The 21712-nt window shown below is 43.2% G+C and overlaps 1 protein-coding gene across 2 annotated transcripts in view; it reads left to right on the top strand.

Moving 5' to 3' along the window:
• The first annotated feature begins 11459 nt into the window (after positions 1-11459).
• The window catches only part of kcnk10b (potassium channel, subfamily K, member 10b), a 29078-nt gene continuing 18825 nt past the window's right edge, over positions 11460-21712 (top strand). Inside the window, exons 1-2 of one of the 2 annotated variants that reach the window (XM_038304940.1) lie at positions 11460-11598; positions 19399-19814. In XM_038304940.1, coding sequence (XP_038160868.1) covers position 11598; positions 19399-19814 — 417 coding nt within the window. In that variant the 5' untranslated portion in view covers positions 11460-11597. Of the gene's footprint in view, positions 11599-11687; positions 12141-19398; positions 19815-21712 lie in introns of those variants that run through there. The other variant, XM_038304939.1, reaches the window with a different exon arrangement.

Genomic DNA, 21712 nt, shown 5'->3' with positions numbered 1-21712 from the left:
GTGTCCACACCCCACGGCAGCAGTCGGGAAAAGGGCTTCCTCTAGTGGCCAATCAACGCACCGACAGCGATTTAGACTCAAATGACGTCACTTCCTGCAGTAAAATTCCTCAGGATTCAACTACACTAAGAAAACTCTAACCCCTAAAAGACTTTAAGGTGATAAAGCAGCAACATAAAAAAAAAAAAAAAAAGTTATATGGTGAACTTTGAAATAAAACAAGTTTAAAAACTGATGATTCAGTTTAATTCTCCACTGTTTCCTCCCTGAATGCTCTGCCGTGTCCTTCAGTCTACATGGTTCAGTTTGTTCTCTCTAATCAATCTAAACTACATTTAAACTGGGATTAAATATAAACAGGTGTTTGCTCTTACTGTGGAAATACAGAAGATCATAGATATTAAATTTATGTGTGATCCACCTGTAGTTCTGATTCTTCTAATAGGATGCATGATTCTGGCACAGCCACAATCATTAATCTGCCTTAATCTCACTTTTTTCCTCTGCTCCTTCTCTATCTGGAAGCTCCAGAGAATCCATGATCCCTCCTCTCCAAACCATCCCCCTCCAACATCTCCACTGAGATGTTAGGCTTATTTAATGAAAATCTTAGTCACAGTTACCACTGCTTATCATCATCATCATATAAACACCAAGTAGCAATCAGGACAAAGTTTGGAGGTTATTAGATCAGAAATTACAGCAGGTAGGTCTTGTCAGATGGCAGGTATACATAGAAATAGTAGAACACAGTCATATAGAGTACTAAATATTACATCATAGTTTAATTACTTAGTTGTTTGTTTTGCTTTCTATTCCTGTTATTTATTATTTCTGTGTTTTTTTAATTTCCAGGTTATTCCTATAACAACATCTCCATTTTTCTGTTTTAATCAAGCGAAGCAGTAAACAGGAAACAGTTTTGAACGTTTGGCGCAGTTCTGCAGTTCTGCTTGTTGAGCAGCAGGTGGCAGCAGAGGGAAACTGTTGAACTGGAGGCTTTTTCAGAGACTGTAATGACGGCGACTGTACAGCAGGGGGAGACGGGGAGCACAGACCCGGTTGAAATGCTCCAAACAGGCTCTCCATTCCACAGATGCGAAAACTTTATCTTTCTGTTTTTTTTTTCCACACTTTGAATCTTTCTTGCTTAAAATTATCACCTAATGTAAAAATGATATGAAATAAAATAACAGAAATTAAGTCAATCTGATTGGCTGTCTTAGAGATTTCTTCTGGTTCTGCCTTTTAAAATAATATTTTATTGTTTTTATTTAAATGTGTCTGAATGTAAAAAAAAAAAAAAAAAAAATATATATATATATATATATATATATTGTGATGATGCAATCAGTTGTTTGAACTGATTGGGGCGTGGCCACCCCTACCATTTGTTTCCCTCTAATACAATTAGTGGGAAAACATTTAAATTTTTCATATATTAACAATTACTTAACATAAACACTGTGGTTAATTCTGCACATCAATACACTAACATTAAAGATGATAAATACAGAATTCATGCTCCTTTCAGAATTTGATTTTGTGTTTTATGGGGTAAAGAGAAGATTAATCATAGATAAATAACAATTTTAATAAAAACTTTAAAATTTAAATTTATGTAGATATTAGTATTTATAAATACAATAAAATATAATTCTATGCAAAATAATTACTGATAAAAGTAGGTAAATAATGACAATTAATAAAATTTTCTTGCCACTCCTCTGCTCTATTGTTAAGCTGCTATAGGCTTAGACTGCTGGAGGACATAGGGACCCCTTTTTCATCATTCTGCTTCATTCTATCTCTATTCTCCCACTCTGCAGAATCTGTTAGTTCAATCTCTAACGTTCTGCTCTCTCTGCTTTTTCTCATAGTAGCTTCATCTGGTCTGTTCCTGTTTGGCTGTGACTCCATCCTGGAGAGAAATATCAGCTGTGCTGCTGCCATCAACACCTTTGTTTCTAGATGTTGGAGCTTGGCCTGTTTTCCAGTGTAGTCCTGTTTCTCTGACTGTGACTAACTGGATGTGCTCTCTTCATCCTCTGACATGGGAGCTGGCTCGGAGCTCGTCTGCCTGGCTGTGTGTTTCCTGGACGGGGCCGCCTGTGGAGCTGGTTGACAGTTGCCTTTTGTATCTATGCTTCTTTTTCTATGTCTGCTTCTGTCTCCTTGAACCCCAGTGGGCCTCAGCAGATGGCCGCTCACACTGAGCCTGGTTCTGCTGGAGGTTTCTTCCTGTTCAAAGGGAGTTTTTCCTCTCCACTGTCGCTACAAGCATGCTTGGTGTGAGGGATGCCTATTGCCTGATGGTAAATCCTCCCCTGGGGGAAGAACAGGGTAAAACTGAATGTTTTCTATGATGTTTGGCTCTAAACATGCCATGAGAGACGCACCAAGGCTAAATCTGAATTTAAACCACCAATCTGTAGATCAGGTGACTAAGATTAAACGATTGGGTGTTACTTTAGATCAAACAATGTCCTGGTCTTTACATATTAATAATATTTTGAGTGAAATGAGCAGGAACATCTCATAAATTAGAGGCAATGTTATGTCAATATACAGACCTTATGCAACACATATGACTCATTATTCACATAAATACTGTAAAGCAAAGGGACCAAGACAGCTGCCTTGTGGAACTCCGCACACATTTACGCGCTCCAAGAAGTTCTCATTTTGTCTCATCAGCTGATAGAAGATTCCCTCAAAGGTGAAAGAACAAAAAACAAAGTTCTGTGAAGCTAAAAGGCGTCAGAGGAAGATGTCCCTGAACACACCACCATTAGGCCACCCATCGTTCACCTCAGGGCTTCCATTTTTTGGCAGAGCCATTCTAGTTAGGGTTAGTAGATTCTTCTCAAAAGTAGATTAATAATCAAACATAATCTGTTCAGATTAAGATACAATAGCAGCCATTCAAAATGGCCCTTCCCAGTTAAACACCATCGAATGGCAGCAAACTCCCTCCAACTTCCAGCCACTGCAGTGACCCCCTCCCCTGCATGTTGTTACACTCTGACTCCACCCTTTCACTGAATTACAGGGTCTGACCAGGAGATGGCGCTTCTCTTTAGATCTTAATGTCCTCAAATCATGACAGAAAAAAATTTTTAGTACAAAGATTGATGTTTAAAAAGGAATTTCAGGGGACCAGCCATGGACCAGCCAGGAAAAGTGGGGATCTTCCATTGAATCAATCTCAGAACAAGTTCAAGGATCTTTTGGGATCTAAGATATGAACTCGTAGTTAGAGGACAGTTTTTGTACCACAGTGATAGAAAAGATAAACCATAAGGCAAATGAAAAGTTTCTAATAAAAAGAAAAAAACTTTTCAGCAACAGAATCACAGATTATAGTTCAATAAATAATGCTAATAATAGGTTCAAGCAGCAATGGTTCCTAAAAGAAGCAAGTTTATTTCTAAAATAAGCAGGAAAGTCAGATAATCTGTCAGAGGAATGAAGATTTTAACCCTTGGAAAGAATCATTCATTTAAAACTTTAAATCCAACCATAGAATCATTTCTTATTTTAAAGGTATATTTTCTCATTCTATCTCCATCTGACCTACCTGCTCAGATTACAGGAAAATACACTAATTCCAAGAAAAATGAACGTGCTTCATCATAAATGTAAATAGATTTAAATGATGGAATTTTTTTTTGCAGTGCAGAGCAACGCTCCTGTTTTGTCTGCATGGTGGCCTGTTCCTGATTCTGTTCCTGATCCTGTTCCTTATTCTATTCCTGATCCTGATTCTGTTCCTAATCCTGTTCCTGATTCTATTCCAGATTCTGTTCCTGATCCTGATTCTGTTCCTAATCCTGTTCCTGATTCTATTCCTGATTCTGTTCCTGATCCCGATTCTGTTCCTGTTCCAGATTCTGTTCCTGATTCTATTCCTGATCCTGTTCCTGATTCTGTTTCTGATCCTGATTCTATTCCTGATCCTGATTCTGTTCCTAATCCTGTTCCTGATTCTATTCCTGATTCTGTTCCTGATCCCGATTCTGTTCCTGTTCCAGATTCTGTTCCTGATCCTGTTCTTGATCCTGATTCTGGTCCTGATTCTGTTCCTGATCCTGTTCCTGATTCTGTTCCTGATCCTGATTCTGTTCCTGATTCTGTTCCTGATTTTGTTCCTGATACTGATTCTGTTCCTGATCCTGATTCTATTCCTGATCCTGTTCCTGATTCTGTTCCTGATCCTGTTCCTGATTCTGTTCCTGATCCTGTTCCTGATTCTGTTCCTGATCCCGATTCTGTTCCTGATACTGATTCTGTTCCTGATCCTGATTCTGTTCCTGATCCTGTTCCTGATTCTGTTCCTGATTCTGTTCCTGATCCTGTTCCTGATCCTGATTCTGTTCCTGTTTCTGTTCCTGATCCTGTTCCTGTTCCTGATTCTATGCCTGATCCTGATTCTGTTCCTAATCCTGTTCCTGATTCTATTCCTGATTCTGTTCCTGATCCCGATTCTGTTCCTGTTCCAGATCCCGATTCTGTTCCTGTTCCAGATTCTGTTCCTGATCCTGTTCCTGATTCTGTTTCTGATCCTGATTCTATTCATGATCCTGATTCTGTTCCTGATTCTTTTCCTGATTCTGTTCCTGATCCCGATTCTGTTCCTGTTCCAGATTCTGTTCCTGATCCTGTTCTTGATCCTGATTCTGTTCCTGATCCTGATTCTGTTCCTGATCCCGATTCTGTTCCTGATTCTGTTCCTGATTTTGTTCCTGATACTGATTCTGTTCCTGATCCTGATTCTGTTCCTGATCCCGATTCTGTTCCTGATTCTGTTCCTGATTTTGTTCCTGATACTGATTCTGTTCCTGATCCTGATTCTGTTCCTGATCCTGTTCCTGATTCTGTTCCTGATCCTGTTCATGATTCTGTTCCTGATCCTGTTCCTGATTCTGTTCCTGATCCCGATTCTGTTCCTGATTCTGTTCCTGATTCTGTTCCTGATCCTGATTCTGTTCCTGATCCTGTTCCTGATTCTGTTCCTGATCCTGTTCCTGATTCTGTTCCTGATCCTGTTCCTGATTCTGTTCCTGATCCCGATTCTGTTCCTGATTCTGTTCCTGTTTCTGTTCCTGATCCTGTTCCTGATCCTGTTCCTGATTCTATGCCTGATCCTGATTCTGTTCCTGATCCTGTTCCTGATTCTGTTCCTAATCCTGTTCCTGATTCTATTCTTGATTCTGTTCCTGATCCCGATTCTGTTCCTGTTCCAGATTCTGTTCCTGATCCTGTTCCTGATTCTGTTTCTGATCCTGATTCTATTCATGATCCTGATTCTGTTCCTAATCCTGTTCCTGATTCTATTCCTGATTCTGTTCCTGATCCCGATTCTGTTCCTGTTCCAGATTCTGTTCCTGATCCTGTTCTTGATCCTGATTCTGGTCCTGATTCTGTTCCTGATCCTGTTCCTGATTCTGTTCCTGATCCCGATTCTGTTCCTGATTCTGTTCCTGATTTTGTTCCTGATACTGATTCTGTTCCTGATCCTGATTCTGTTCCTGATCCTGTTCCTGATTCTGTTCCTGATCCTGTTCCTGATTCTGTTCCTGATCCTGTTCATGATTCTGTTCCTGATCCTGTTCCTGATTCTGTTCCTGATCCCGATTCTGTTCCTGATTCTGTTCCTGATTCTGTTCCTGATACTGATTCTGTTCCTGATCCTGATTCTGTTCCTGATCCTGTTCCTGATTCTGTTCCTGATCCTGTTCCTGATTCTGTTCCTGATCCTGTTCCTGATTCTGTTCCTGATCCCGATTCTGTTCCTGATTCTGTTCCTGATTCTATTCCTGATACTGATTCTGTTCCTGATCCTGATTCTGTTCCTAATCCTGTTCCTGATTCTATTCCTGATTCTGTTCCTGATCCCGATTCTGTTCCTGTTCCAGATTCTGTTCCTGATCCTGTTCTTGATCCTGATTCTGGTCCTGATTCTGTTCCTGATCCTGTTCCTGATTCTGTTCCTGATCCTGATTCTGTTCCTGATTCTGTTCCTGATTTTGTTCCTGATACTGATTCTGTTCCTGATCCTGATTCTGTTCCTGATCCTGTTCCTGATTCTGTTCCTAATCCTGTTCCTGATTCTGTTCCTGATCCTGTTCCTGATTCTGTTCCTGATCCCGATTCTGTTCCTGATTCTGTTCCTGATTCTGTTCCTGATACTGATTCTGTTCCTGATCCTGATTCTGTTCCTAATCCTGTTCCTGATCCTGTTCCTGATTCTGTTCCTGATCCTGTTCCTGATCCTGATTCTGTTCCCGATTCTGTTCCTGATCCTGTTCCTGATCCTGTTCCTGTCTCTGTTCCTGATCCTGATTCTGTTCCTGATCCCGATTCTGTTCCTGATTCTGTTCCTGATTCTGTTCCTGATACTGATTCTGTTCCTGATCCTGTTTCTGTTCCTGATCCTGTTGCTGTTCCTGATTCTATGCCTGATCCTGATTCTGTTCCTGATCCTGTTCTTGATCCTGATTCTGGTCCTGATTCTGTTCCTGATCCTGTTCCTGATTCTGTTCCTGATCCCGATTCTGTTCCTGATCCTGATCCCGATTCTGTTCCTGATTTTGTTCCTGATACTGATTCTGTTCCTGATCCTGTTCCTGATTCTATTCCTGATTCTGTTCCTGATTCTGTTTCTGATCCTGATTCTATTCCTGATCCTGATTCTGTTCCTAATCCTGTTCCTGATTCTATTCCTGATTCTGTTCCTGATCGCGATTCTGTTCCTGTTCAATTCAATTCAATTCAGTTTATTTATATAGCGCCAAATTCACAACACATGTCATCTCAAGGCACTTTACAGTTCAACCAGATCATACAGTCAAATTGATACAAAGTTTTCTATCTAAGGAAAACCAGTTGATTGCATTGACTCATTGACTCAAATACAATCCCCCACACTAAGCATGCTTGTAGCGACAGTGGAGAGGAAAAACTCCCTTTTAACAGGAAGAAACCTCCAGCAGAACCAGGCTCAGTGTGAGCGGCCATCTGCTGAGGCCCACTGGGGTTCAAGGAGACAGAAGCAGAGATACAAGCAGCTGTAAAAGGCGGCCCCGTCCAGGAAACACACAGCCAGGCAGACGAGCTCCAAGGCAGCTCCCATGCCAGAGGACGAAGAGAGCACATCCACTCAGTCACGGTCAGAGAAACAGGACCACACTGGAAAACAGGCCGATCTCCAACATCTATTAACAAGGGTGTTGATAGAAGCAGCAGAGCTGATGTTTTTTTCCAAAGCTACTCTGAGGAAAAGCAGAGAGAGCAGAAGGTTAGAGATTGAACTAACAGATTCTGCAGAATAGGAGAACAGAGAGAGAATGAAGCAGAATGATGAAATGGGGGTCCCTATGTCCTCCAAAAGTCTAAGCCTATAGCAGCATAACTATAGAGATAGCTCAGGATAACCTGAGCCACTCTAACTATAAGCTTTATCAAAAATGAAAGTTTTAAGCCTAGCCTTAAAAGTAGACAGGGTGTCTGCCTCACGGACTAAAACTGGTAGTTGGTTCCACAGGAGAGGAGCCTGAGAACTAAAAGATCTGCCTCCCATTCTACTTTTAGAAACTCTAGGAACCACTAGTAAACCTGCAGATTGAGAGCGAAGTGCTCTGTTAGGAACATAAGGAACAATCAGATCTCTGATATAAGATGGAGCTTGGCCATTTAAGGCTTTATATGTGAGAAGGAGGATTTTAAATTCTATTCTGGATTTAACAGGAAGCCAATGAAGAGAAGCCAGGATAGGAGAGATATGATCTCTCTTTTTCATTTTCATTAGAACTCTGGCTGCAGCATTTTGGATCAGCTGAAGGCTTTTAACTACAGTTTGTGGACTTCCTGATAGTAAAGAATTACAATAGTCCAGCCTTGAAGTAACAAATGCATGGACTAGTTTCTCAGCATCACCCCTGGACAGGATATTTCTAATTTTTGCAATGTTCCTCAGATGAAAGAAGGAAATTCTAGAAACCTCTTTGATATGGGATTTAAATGACAGGTCCTGATCAAAAATAACACCAAGATTTTTTACTTTATTATCTGAAATCAGTTTAATCCCATCCAAATGAAGTGACTGGCTAATCAGTTTCTTTTTCAGAGACTCTGGTCCAAAGACTATAACTTCTGTTTTGTCTGCATTCAGAAGCAGAAAATTAAGAGTCATCCAGGTTTTTATGTCTTCAGACATGCCTGTAATCTATGTAATGGGTTAGCTTCATCTGGATTTATAGACAGATATAGCTGGGTATCATCAGCATAACAGTGGAAATTAATCCCATGCTGTCTAATAATTCTACCAATTGGGAGCATGTATAAAGTAAAGAGAATTGGTCCTAGCACTGATCCCTGTGGTACTCCACAGGTAACCTTTGAGCGTGTTGAAGATCTATCATTAACATGAACAAACTGAATTCGATCAGATAGATAAGATTTAAACCAGTCTAGTTCTGTTCCTTTAATTCCAACAAAATATTCAAGTCTTTCTAAAAGAATATTATGGTCAACTGTATCAAATGCAGCACTTAGATCCAACAGGACGAGCACAGATACAAGTCCATTATCTGAGGCCATGAGAATATCATTAGTGACTTTCACCAGAGCTGTTTCAGTGCTATGATGAGCTCTAAAGCCAGACTGAAACTCTTCAAAAAGTTCATTATGGTGGAAGTGATCGCAAACTTGTTTGGCAACTACTTTCTCAAGAATTTTGGATAAGAAAGGAAGATTGGATATAGGTCTATAATTGACCAAGTCATCTGGGTCAAGAGACGGTTTCTTAAGCAGAGGTTTAATTACAGCAACCTTAAAAGCTTTAGGTACATATCCCTGTAACAGAGATAGATTAATCACATCTAAAATGGAGGAGGAGATCAAAGGGAATACCTCCTTAAATAACCTGGTTGGAACTGGATCTAACATACAAGTTGAAGGCTTAGATGAAGACAATAATTTTGCTAATTCAGAAAGTTCAACTGGATCAAAGCAGTCTAAACCCGGTTCAGATTCCATGACTACCTCAGGTACAATCGCGGATAGAGGAGTGCTTATGATCTTATTTTTAATAAGATCAATCTTATTTATAAAGAATCCCATAAAATCATTGCTGCTAAGAGCAGGTGGAATGGACGGTTCAACAGAGCTATGGCTCTGGGTGAGTTTGGCAACTGTATTAAAAAGAAATCTAGGATTATTCTTATTCTCCTCTATTATTGAGGAGAAGTATGCTGCTCTTGCTTTACAAAGGGTCCTCTTATACAGCAGTAAACCATTTTTCCAGACTAGGAAGGACTCTCGCAGGCCTGTGGAGCGATATTTTCTCTCCAGTTTCCTAGCATTTTGCTTCAAAGTACGCAGCTCTGCATTAAACCAAGGAGCAAGCTTTCTATTTTTAACGGTTTTCATTTTCAAAGGAGCTGCGTTGTCTAAGGCAATACGCAGAGAACTAGCAACCCCCTCAACAAAATCATCAACCTGTGAAGGGGAATAAGCTAAGCTTTTGCATTCTGCAGCACTGCTCAGTGACACAGAGCAGAGAGAAAGTGAAGCAGATTCTTTAAAATTTATAACTGCACTATCTGATAAAGATCTACTAAAATTGAACCTTCTTTTGGGGGAGGAGAACTCTGTTAAAGTAATCCTGAAGGTTATTAGAAAGTGGTCAGAGAGGACAGGGTTGTGAGGAAATACTGTTATTTCTTCACATTCTATGCGGTATGTCAGCACAAGATCCAAAGTATGAAGATGAGAATGCGTGGGACTATTCACATTTTGAACAAAGCCAATAGTGTCTAAGATAACATTAAAGGCTGCTCTTAAGCTATCGCCTTCAATGTCAGCATGGATGTTAAAATCTCCCACTATGATGACCCTGTCAGTATTTAATACCAAATCAGAAAGGAACTCTGAAAACTCATCTAAAAATTCAGAGTAAGGACCTGGTGGACGATACAAAGTTACAAAAAGAAGAGGTTTTCTTGCCTTGAAATTTGGATCAGGGAAATTAAGGGTTAAATGTTCAAAAGAGTTGTAGGAATTAATTGTTTTGGGAGTAATCAGTAAGTCAGACTCGAAGATTGTTGCTACTCCTCCTCCTCGCCCAGAACTTCTGGGGATGTGAAAATTTAAATAGCTTGAAGGAGTTGCGTCATTTATGCTCACATAATCCTCTTGCTGCAGCCAGGTTTCTGTAAGGCAAAACAAGTCAATGTGATTATCACAAATCAAGTCATTAACTAGCAGACTTTTAGAGGAAAGCGATCTTATGTTAAACAGACCGCATTTAATTGTTTTAACTTTTTCCCCAATTGGAGTTATTTTGATTTTAATTAGATTATCATGATTTACTCCTTTGGGAATCTTTGCTAATTTATTAGATTTTGGTCGTGGGCAAGACACTGTCTGGATGGAGTAAAGAGTGGGTAACAGTAGAGAAGCTGCAGAGATGTGTGTTAAACTACTGTGTTAAACTACCAGATTCTGTTCCTGATCCTGTTCTTGATCCTGATTCTGGTCCTGATTCTGTTCCTGATCCTGTTCCTGATTCTGTTCCTGATCCCGATTCTGTTCCTGATCCTGATTCTGTTCCTGATTTTGTTCCTGATACTGATTCTGTTCCTGATCCTGTTCCTGATCCTGTTCCTGATTCTGTTCCTGATTCTTTTCCTGATCCTGTTCCTGATCCTGTTCCTGATTCTGTTTCTGTTCCTGATCCTGATTCTGTTCCGGTTTCTGTTCCTGTTCCTGTTTCTGTTCCTGATCCTGTTCCTGATCCTGATTCTGTTCCTGTTCCTGATTCTGTTCCTGATTCTGTTCCTGATCCTGTTTCTGTTCCTGATCATGTTCCTGATCCTGTTCCTGATTCTGTTCCTGTTTCTGTTCCTGATTCTGTTCCTGTTTCTGTTCCTGTTCCTGATTCTGTTCCTGATCCTGTTTCTGTTCCTGTTCCTGTTTCTGTTCCTGATTCTGTTCCTGATCCTGTTCCTGATCCTGATTCTGTTCCTGATCCTGTTTCTGTTCCTATTCCTGATTCTGTTCCTGTTTCTGTTCCTGATCCTGTTCCTAATTCTAAGCCTGATCCTGATTCTGTTCCTGATCCTGTTTCTGTTCCTGATCCTGTTCCACACATTGAGTCAGGAGGAAGGAGCCTCTGACTGCTCAGTGGATCTGATGGAGCCAAGCCTCCATCAGCATCATGCAGATCTTCCCTAATGGACCAAGTTTCTCATCATCGCCACCTGCTGGTCCAGCAGGAGAATCATGTTTAGCTAATCCAAGTCTGAACTGAACTGGACTGTTTTAATGAATAAATCACCATTTTAAAATAAACCAGCCAATAAATGATTGTGTTGTTTGGATGAGAGAGCAGTTTATTCTAACAGGCAGACCGCATCAGAAAGGGAATCCTATGGATCAGGATGGTGATGGGTCACAGAAGGTTAGTGGTCTGTATCCCCCCTCCCCACGTGAATGATGTAATAGAGCGTCTGCGGTGGATTGTACCGCTGTGCGCCATGTGCGCATCTCCTGCCTACAGATGAGGAGAAGAAGATCCTGTTTGGACCCAAAAAAGTGAGTAAATGTTTCTGGATCCGCAGATGAAACGAACCGGTTGGTTAAAAAACCCAAAGATGAGATCAGAGTGCGAGCAGGTGGAGCCTCCACCCATCCACCATCCACCCCCCGCTGCTCAGGCTGCTGCTCAGAGGCGTGCGTAAAAACGGAGCTGGACCGAACCACTTTATCCCACAGTGGCTCGGACCAGCGCGCGGTGCGACACCACGGAGGGGGGGTGCGGGAAGCATCCTGTCTGCACGCGCTGCGTTCACGCAAGGCGGGGTGAGGAAGAGGAGGAGGAGGAGGAGGAGGAGGAAGCCTCTCCTGGAGGCAGACAATGCGGCGTGTCGATGCGCTCAGCGCTGCTCTCCAACCGAACCGGGCTGCGGGGAAGGCGGCGGGCGAACCCTGCGCGTCGTGACTCGGTTCTCCTCCTTTGGTTCTGGATCCGGGATCCACGCCGAACATTTCCCCGCACGGTTGCCAAGGAAACGGACCAAAGATGAAATTTCCAATAGAAAATCCGACAAAGCAAGTAAACTGGGACCCAGAACAAGGTTGGTAAAAAAAAAAAAAACATAAATATAATAGAACAACATAAATTCTACTGAAGGAGAAGTTCTATGTTATTCTGGGGGAACCCCCCCATTCTGAGGGGGGGGGGGAGGGGGAGGGGGGGGGGGGGTCTACCTGCAGCAGACCCGCATTACATGCCTCACGCGCTTCAACAGTTTTGCACAATTTGCTCCTTTTGGAGCTGCTGGTTCCTCATCAGCAACCAGCAGCAGCTCCATCAGCAACCAGCAGCTCCATCAGCAACCAGCAGCTCCATCAGCAACCAGCAGCAGCTCCATCAGCAACCAGCAGCTCCATCAGCAACCAGCAGCTCCATCAGCAACCAGCAGCAGCTCCATCCTTCTGATCATCATAGTTCAAAAAGCCAAATATCACAGAATGCCTTTCAAAACAAAAACATGGAGCATTGCTTTCATTTGATCCTCATTAAACATCAACTTTTATAAACTTTAGTCTAATTAGGAGATTATTTACATTTTAACCCTGAATTAAACTAATTAAGGCTCATTTAGTGTCAAACAGCTTCGATTATTTCTAGTTTCACTCAAATACTAGAGATGAAAGGTGCATCAGCTTTGCTATCGTTAATAATTACTGATCAGTCTTTTATTTACCTGTTTGCAGAGGCGGTTCTAGAGCAGACTGGGACGGGGGGCGTGTTTTCATGGGGGCCCAGAAAAGCATGAAACTAAAAGACAGAGCAAGGAATTAAAATATGTTAAGAGAAATTTCAATTAATTAATAAGGTTTAATTAAAATTCTGTGTCTACAAACTGATCATATTTATTTCTGGCTTGAAAATGTTCATTTGGATTAAATAAAAACCCCTTAGCATAGCAAAAACTAACTTAAAAAATGTAGCTCTATAAATATCTAAAAGATCAAATAAAGCTATCTGGTCAATTATTAAGTCAATTCATCAATTAATTTTACATATTTTTAAGTTAAAGTTAAATTTCAGTTAAAATTGCTGTTTTAGAGCTAAAAGTAAAACTGATAGATTCAGCTGTAAAAATATTTTTTATTTGTATAAAACATTTAGCAGATGAAAGCCGGGATGCTTTCTCAATCCCACTGAAGCTATCACCTTATTGTTCTGAAATAATTAGGAAAACAGAATTTTTTAAAGGAAAGAAAATGAGATAGATGCAGCGGATCTATCAGTAAGCATGTCTGTTCCAGCGCAGATCATCAGTAGAATTTCTTTGAATATTTTGTCTTCAGTACAGAGGCCAGGGCATGATCTACAGGGGCACTGGCCCCCGCTGGCCCCCGCCTGAGTATGATTATTCTGTGGTTCAGGAAACCTGGCTGTCTGACACAAAAAACATTTTCAAACTGAAATTAAATAACAACTTATATATATATTTAGTTTCAAACCATTACATTCAGCTTCACTTTCCTGAAATTCATTTTCAAACTGGTGTATTTCATTTAAATGATCTGAATTCAGTCAATTTGATTTCAGTTCGGTTTCTGGTGCCAAAAGTTTCTGTTTCCTGTAGAACCGGGGAAACAGAAACGGAGCAGAAGGTGAATCATATCTTTATTTTCTCATCGAAACATGTTGTTTTCCTAAAATAATGTTTCTGTAATCAAACTGGAAGACCTGATTATCGTTAAGGCTAACGGGGGTCCACTGCCTTGTTCTCAGCCCAGACTCTGTAAAAAGAACAAAAAAAAAGCTCAGAACTTTATTGGATTTTATTTTCTAAAATGTTGTGTTGGTTTGTTTTTGTGGAATGTTTTTGCAGAGAGGATAGATGCTGCTTGATGGGTTATTTTGTGAGTTAAAAGTGTAGAAGCTGCTGGCAGTCAACAGGAAACCACCAGTCTGCTCTGGTTCCTGGTCTTTGATCCAGTCTTCTGGTTCCTGGTCTTTGATCCAGTCTTCTGGTTCCTGGGTCTTTGATCCAGTCATTAGGTTCCTGGTCTTTGATCCAGTCTTCTGGTTCCTGGTTTTTGATCCAGTCTTCTGGTTCCTGGGTCTTTGATCCAGTCTTGGTTCCTGGGTCTTTGATCCAGTCTTCTGGTTCCTGGGTCTTTGATCCAGTCTTCTGGTTCCTGGTCTTTGATCCAGTCTTCTGGTTCCTGGTTTTTGATCCAGTCTTTTGGTTCCTGTGTCATTGATCCAGTCTTGGTTCCTGGGTCTTTGATCCAGTCTTCTGGTTCCTGGGTCTTTGATCCAGTCTTCTGGTTTCTGGTCTTTGATCCAGTCTTCTGGTTCCTGGTTTTTGATCCAGTCTTTTGGTTCCTGGGTCATTGATCCAGTCTTGGTTCCTGGGTCTTTGATCCAGTCTTCTGGTTCCTGGGTCTTTGATCCAGTCTTCTGGTTTCTGGTCTTTGATCCAGTCTTCTGGTTCCTGGTCTTTGATCCAGTCTTCTGGTTCCCGGTTTTTGATCCAGTCTTTTGGTTCCTGGGTAATTGATCCAGTCTTGGTTCCTGGGTCTTTGATCCAGTCTTCTGGTTCCTGGGTCTTTGATCCAGTCTTCTGGTTTCTGGTCTTTGATCCAGTCTTCTGGTTCCTGGTCTTTGATCCAGTCTTCTGGTTCCTGGTCTTTGATCCAGTCATTAGGTTCCTGGTCTTTGATCCAGTCTTCTGGTTCCTGGTCTGTGATCCAGTCTTTTGGTTCCTGGTCTTTGATCCAGTCTTCTGGTTCCTGGTCTTTGATCCAGTCTTCTGGTTTCTGGTCTTTGATCCAGTCATTAGGTTCCTGGTTTTTGATCCAGTCTTCTGGTTCCTGGTCTTTGATCCAGTCTTCTGGTTCCTGGTCTTTGATCCAGTCTTCTGGTTCCTGGGTCTTTGGTCCAGTATTCTGGTTCCTGGGTCTTTGGTCCAGTATTCTGGTTCCTGGGTCTTTGATCCAGTATTCTGGTTCCTGGGTCTTTGGTCCAGTATTCTGGTTCCTGGTCTTTGATCCAGTCTTCTGGTTCCTGGGTCTTTGGTCCAGTATTCTGGTTCCTGGGTCTTTGGTCCAGTATTCTGGTTCCTGGGTCTTTGATCCAGTCATTAGGTTCCTGGTCTTTGATCCAGTCATTAGGTTCCTGGTCTTTGATCCAGTCATTAGGTTCCTGGTCTTTGATCCAGTCTTCTGGTTCCTGGTCTGTGATCCAGTCATTAGGTTCCTGGTCTTTGATCCAGTCTTCTGGTTCCTGGTCTTCGATCCAGTCTTCTGGTACCTGGTCTTTGATCCAGTCTTTTGGTTCCTGGTCTTTGATCCAGTCTTCTGGTTCCTGGTCTTTGATCCAGTCTTCTGGTTCCTGGTCTTTGATCCAGTCATTAGGTTCCTGGTTTTTGATCCAGTCTTCTGGTTCCTGGTCTTTGATCCAGTCTTCTGGTTCCTGGTCTTTGATCCAGTCTTCTGGTTCCTGGGTCTTTGGTCCAGTATTCTGGTTCCTGGGTCTTTGGTCCAGTATTCTGGTTCCTGGGTCTTTGATCCAGTATTCTGGTTCCTGGGTCTTTGGTCCAGTCTTCTGGTTCCTGGTCTTTGATCCAGTCTTCTGGTTCCTGGGTCTTTGGTCCAGTATTCTGGTTCCTGGGTCTTTGGTCCAGTATTCTGGTTCCTGGGTCTTTGGTCCAGTCTTCTGGTTCCTGGTCTTTGATCCAGTCTTCTGGTTCCTGGTCTTTGATCCAGTCTTCTGGTTCCTGGGTCTTTGGTCCAGTCTTCTGGTTCCTGGGTCTTTGGTCCAGTATTCTGGTTCCTGGGTCTTTGATCCAGTATTCTGGTTCCTGGGTCTTTGGTCCAGTCTTCTGGTTCCTGGTCTTTGATCCAGTCTTCTGGTTCTTGGTCTTTGATCCAGTCTTCTGGTTCCTGGGTCTTTGGTCCAGTATTCTGGTTCCTGGGTCTTTGGTCCAGTATTCTGGTTCCTGGGTCTTTGGTCCAGTATTCTGGTTCCTGGGTCTTTGGTCCAGTCTTCTGGTTCTTGGTCTTTGATCCAGTCTTCTGGTTCCTGGGTCTTTGGTCCAGTATTCTGGTTCCTGTGTCTTTGGTCCAGTATTCTGGTTCCTGGGTCTTTGGTCCAGTCTTCTGGTTCCTGGTCTTTGATCCAGTCTTCTGGTTCCTGGGTCTTTGGTCCAGTATTCTGGTTCCTGGGTCTTTGGTCCAGTATTCTGGTTCCTGGGTCTTTGGTCCAGTATTCTGGTTCTTGGTCTTTGATCCAGTCTTCTGGTTCCTGGGTCTTTGGTCCAGTATTCTGGTTCCTGGGTCTTTGGTCCAGTATTCTGGTTCCTGGGTCTTTGGTCCAGTATTCTGGTTCTTGGTCTTTGATCCAGTCTTCTGGTTCCTGGGTCTTTGGTCCAGTATTCTGGTTCCTGGGTCTTTGGTCCAGTATTCTGGTTCCTGGGTCTTTGGTCCAGTATTCTGGTTCCTGGGTCTTTGGTCCAGTATTCTGGTTCCTGGGTCTTTGGTCCAGTCTTCTGGTTCTTGGTCTTTGATCCAGTCTTCTGGTTCCTGGGTCTTTGGTCCAGTATTCTGGTTCCTGGGTCTTTGGTCCAGTATTCTGGTTCCTGGGTCTTTGGTCCAGTATTCTGGTTCCTGGGTCTTTGGTCCAGTCTTCTGGTTCTTGGTCTTTGATCCAGTCTTCTGGTTCCTGGGTCTTTGGTCCAGTATTCTGGTTCCTGGGTCTTTGGTCCAGTATTCTGGTTCCTGGGTCTTTGGTCCAGTATTCTGGTTCCTGGGTCTTTGGTCCAGTATTCTGGTTCCTGGGTCTTTGGTCCAGTATTCTGGTTCCTGGGTCTTTGGTCCAGTATTCTGGTTCCTGGGTCTTTGGTCCAGTCTTCTGGTTCTTGGTCTTTGATCCAGTCTTCTGGTTCCTGGGTCTTTGGTCCAGTATTCTGGTTCCTGGGTCTTTGGTCCAGTCTTCTGGTTCCTGGTCTTTGATCCAGTCTTCTGGTTCCTGGGTTTTTGGTCCAGTATTCTGGTTCCTGGGTCTTTGGTCCAGTATTCTGGTTCCTGGGTCTTTGGTCCAGTATTCTGGTTCCTGGGTCTTTGGTCCAGTATTCTGGTTCCTGGGTCTTTGGTCCAGTCTTCTGGTTCTTGGTCTTTGATCCAGTCTTCTGGTTCCTGGGTCTTTGGTCCAGTATTCTGGTTCCTGGGTCTTTGGTCCAGTATTCTGGTTCCTGGGTCTTTGGTCCAGTATTCTGGTTCCTGGGTCTTTGGTCCAGTATTCTGGTTCCTGGGTCTTTGGTCCAGTATTCTGGTTCCTGGGTCTTTGGTCCAGTATTCTGGTTCCTGGGTCTTTGGTCCAGTCTTCTGGTTCTTGGTCTTTGATCCAGTCTTCTGGTTCCTGGGTCTTTGGTCCAGTATTCTGGTTCCTGGGTCTTTGGTCCAGTCTTCTGGTTCCTGGTCTTTGATCCAGTCTTCTGGTTCCTGGGTTTTTGGTCCAGTATTCTGGTTCCTGGGTCTTTGGTCCAGTATTCTGGTTCCTGGGTCTTTGGTCCAGTATTCTGAGGACCAAACATGCTGAAGTTTCTCTCCAACAAGCCAGCTGTAATCTGGCTGCAACCAAAAAAGCTGCAGGTGTAACTGATCCCATAACCTCATCAAATTCTGCATCTTCATCCAGGACGGCCATTATGGACCATTAGATCCGGGGATTTTCTTTCCTTCATCTTCGGTTAGTGTAACGCTGAAGCAGAGAGCGGAGGTGAAAGGATATTATGCATCAAACATTTTCTACTCAGAGCTTATCTAATGTTTAGAAAATCAATGTAAAGCTGTTTTAGTGGTTCAAAAATGACTTTACACTAATGGCATCTTCATCGAACCAGACATTCTCATGTTCACCGCAGTCCTGGATTCCTCTGCAGGTTCTTACTGGTTCTACTTGTGTCATCAGTTTCTCAGCCTTGTTTTTAAAAAAAGTTTTTTTAAGCTTTTTAGTTCAGTTTAGGCAACTGGAGGGGAAGTTTTCTAGAAGACGTTCTCCTATCATCTAAGAAGCTCCTTCTGTTCTAACTAGGTGTGTGAAGAACTAAGATTAACATGCTGGAGGAGGAACTAAGGATTATGGGGAACTAAGGGAGGTTCTTATTCCTCCTGGATGGACTGGCCATGGAGGTCACCTGGGGGGTCAATGGTGGTTAGGGAGTCCTGATGGGTCATTAACTCCATGGTCAGAGTGGTTTCTGTGTCATGCCTCATTGAAGTGAGTCAGGTGAGGTCAGGTGGGAGGTGAATCTTCTGGGCATTTTTCCTAAACGTTCTGAGAGATTCCAGGTTAACAAAGATGGCTTCCTTAACCCCTCTTTCAAACCATCTGTCTCCCTTGGCCAGAATCTGGATGTTGTTGTCCTTTAGTCTTCAGGCATAGGTGAACAGCTGAGTCCTGTGTTAAGCCGTGCGCCTGTGTAGCGGTTTCTATGGAAACCTGTAGAAAACCTGCAGTTTTACTATGTTTGTCTCTCACTGTGCGACCCGACGCTCTGACGCGATCTACCTGCTCACACTGTATGTCTAAAACCAGGTGGGTTTAAAGGTCCCACCACATAGAGGCCGTTTGAGGTGCTCCTTGGAGCTCCTCTGGGCTTCGCATCGCAGCGGACCTCATGGTTTATATTAAATAATTAAAATCAGTTTGTGTGCGATGCGTTGTTCTTCTGACTCTTCTTTTCTTGATGTCTTTATCGTCATCTTTCGGCTTTTCAGCTTTTTTTTATTGTCATTCCAGTGTGAGAGTACAGAGCAACGTAATTCCCCCTCTGCATTTATCCCCACTCCAAGGGGAGCAATGTGGGGTTAAGGGTCTTGCTCAGGGACCCAGAGTGGCAGTCTTTGGGAGTGGTGCTCAAACTCAGAACTTTCGGATTCCAAGCTCTATGACCCCCCTCCCCCAATATGAACCAGATTTCACTATGAGCTGCTGAAACATTAGACTTAAATAAGAAAGAAATAAGAAGCTTTACTGTCACTGTAATGAAAGTAAAAGCAGCGTATCTTTAGCAGCGTTATCAGTCTGTGTGTCTGTCTGTGCGACTGACTGACTGACTGACTGACTGACTGACTGACTGACTGACTGACCTACTGTCATGTCTGTAGCTCTGACCACTTCATGGGGAATAAATCCCATTAGGCGGGTTTCTTTAAACCACATCAGATGTTTGATCCTCTGGGATCTGGTAGCTCCTTCATCCACACCAACCAGATTCCTTTGAATGCATCTCTAAAGGCTGAAGGGCATCGTAGGAATCATCTGTTCTTATTCTAACCACACCCTCTTATTCTCACCCTGGTTCTTAGTGGCGGTCCAGACCCACTTGGTCCCCCCCAAAAAGATGCAGCCCGGCATGGTGAAGTCCAGCCTGGTCCACGCCAGCGTGGCCACCATGCAGAACCCCATGGGCTACGACCCCAGGACCAGCGGTCACTGCGCGCTCCCACGCCTCTCCATCTCCTCGCGCTCGGCCAGCATGGTGGCCAGCCTGGACGCCAGCAGCGACGGCTCCCTGGCGGCGCTCCAGTCGGTGATGAAGTGGAAGACGGTGATGGCTGTGTTCGTGGTGGTGGTCCTCTACCTGGTCGCTGGAGCTCTGGCATTCAAGGCTCTGGAGCAGCCCTTTGAGAGCAACCAGAAGACAAGCATCACCCTGGAAAAGGCCTCCTTCCTGGACAGACACCCCTGTGTGACCGCTAGCGAGCTGGACGCCATCATCAAGGTCAGTTCTGCCAATCAACCGGTTCATTCTACATGATGGAGTCATAGGACCATACCGACAAAAATTCTACGATTAAAGTCACAATATTAGCAGATTAAAATCCTAAAATAAAAGTCATAATAATCTGAGAATTATATTATAATATTACAGGATTAGACCTGAAAAAAAGTGGTAATTTAATGAGATTAATTTCATATTAGGATATTTAAAGGTATGGAGGAGGATCTTTTATTTCCGGGTGGATCATCTCAATCAGTGGTCCTCCTAGCTGTCAATCATCCTGGTGATATGTTTGCGTGTTCGTCCCGTTAGCTATCTTCTTCTTTCAGGCGTATATCTGTGGTGAGCTACGGTTTCAGACAGTCATTGAAGCTCACCTTTCTCACCGCGGTTCTTTGAAAATGGCCGAAGGTCGGAAGAGAAAAAGTGTCTAGGAAGGGTGTGAGAAGAAAAGGAAGGCCTCAGAAGAGGCAGATATATCCCAGAATGCTTTGCAGGGAGAGCTCTCCTTGCAAAGCATTATGGGATTTACTGTCACAGTGACTAATAACAAAGATGGCGCCGGCACCGCGCGGTGGAGGAGGAGTTACGTGACCAACGGAGCATAAAGCAGTGATCATGTGTCTGAAGGTCAGTTAACTGAGTTCACTATAAAGTTCACTATATAGTCTCCGCTCTATAGTGATGGAGGGATTTAGGGGGAAAGAGTTTCCTTCACAGGGTGGCTGGGCAGAGGAGCTAAACAGATGCCACTTGTAGTAGCATCAGTTTAGCATTTCATCCCATTCTGCACCGCCAGCGACGTAACATTAAAAATCACACAATAAACAGATATGCGTACCGTATTTTTCAGACTATAAGTTGCACTTTTTTTCATGGTTTGGTTGGCCATGCGACTTTTACTCTGGTCAGACATGTATACCATGAGAGGGCGCTATGTAGCTTTGGTGTTAAGCCTGACCGGTAAAATATTCTAAAAGCAAACTTATTAAAAGTGTAAATTAAGCTATAAAGTAGGCTTGTAGTCTGTGGTAATATTTAAAACAACCAGGGTAGGCGACAGGGCAACTGTTGCGTTATCGCTGCTTCTCAGATGTCCGATCATTAAATAAATCAATGTGATCTTCGAGCAGTAGCCGACCACGTGCCAATTATCAGAACACGGATTCCATGGATAGAATAACCTTTCAAAAAAGGTGTGACTGTTGGTCCGGTGTGATATATATACATGTTTTTCTCGTCTTCATAATGCATTTTTCGGCTGATGTGATTTAAACTCCAGAGTGACGTATAGTCCGAAAAATACGGAAGGTGTTTCCTGAAGTCTTTCTGATTTCTACAGGAAGGTTTAACTATAGGAGATTCAAACCCTGAAATTATGGCTTTTAGTTTCCGTGGCCACCCCAAGGGTTTTAGTGGCCCAACTGGCCCCCCCATGAAACATTTCTGGAGGCGCCACTGTGGCGGGGCGCACCCTGCCAGAGGTGAGGAGCAGTTACCCGGGAGGAGCTCGGAGTAGAGTTGTTGCTCCTCCATGTCGAAAGCAGCCAGCTGAGGAGGCTCGGGCATCTGTTCCTGATGCCTCCTGGCCGCCTCCCTGGGGAGGTGTTCCAGGCACGTCCCATTGGAGGAGGCCTGGTGGAAGGACCAGGACACGCTGGAGGGACGATGTCTCTGAGCTGTCTGGTGTCGCATCGGGGAGCAGCTGGAGGAGGTGGGGGTGGATCAGGAAGTCTGGGCATCTCGGCTCAGTCTGCAGCCTCTGCAACCCGGATAAGAGGAATAAAATGGAATGGGAAAAAAAGGCTGCTGGTTGATATCCTGAATTAACACAAATTTATTCTGCTTATTTGATCTAAAAAGTCTTCATATTGCCCCAATAATCTGTCCTGTTTGTC

This window comes from Cyprinodon tularosa, unplaced genomic scaffold, assembly GCF_016077235.1.
Source record: "Cyprinodon tularosa strain WSP-4 unplaced genomic scaffold, ASM1607723v1 ctg549, whole genome shotgun sequence".
Classification (NCBI taxonomy): domain Eukaryota; kingdom Metazoa; phylum Chordata; class Actinopteri; order Cyprinodontiformes; family Cyprinodontidae; genus Cyprinodon; species Cyprinodon tularosa.
Note: the sequence above shows the minus strand (reverse complement) of the source record. Positions and strands in the feature narration are given on the sequence as shown.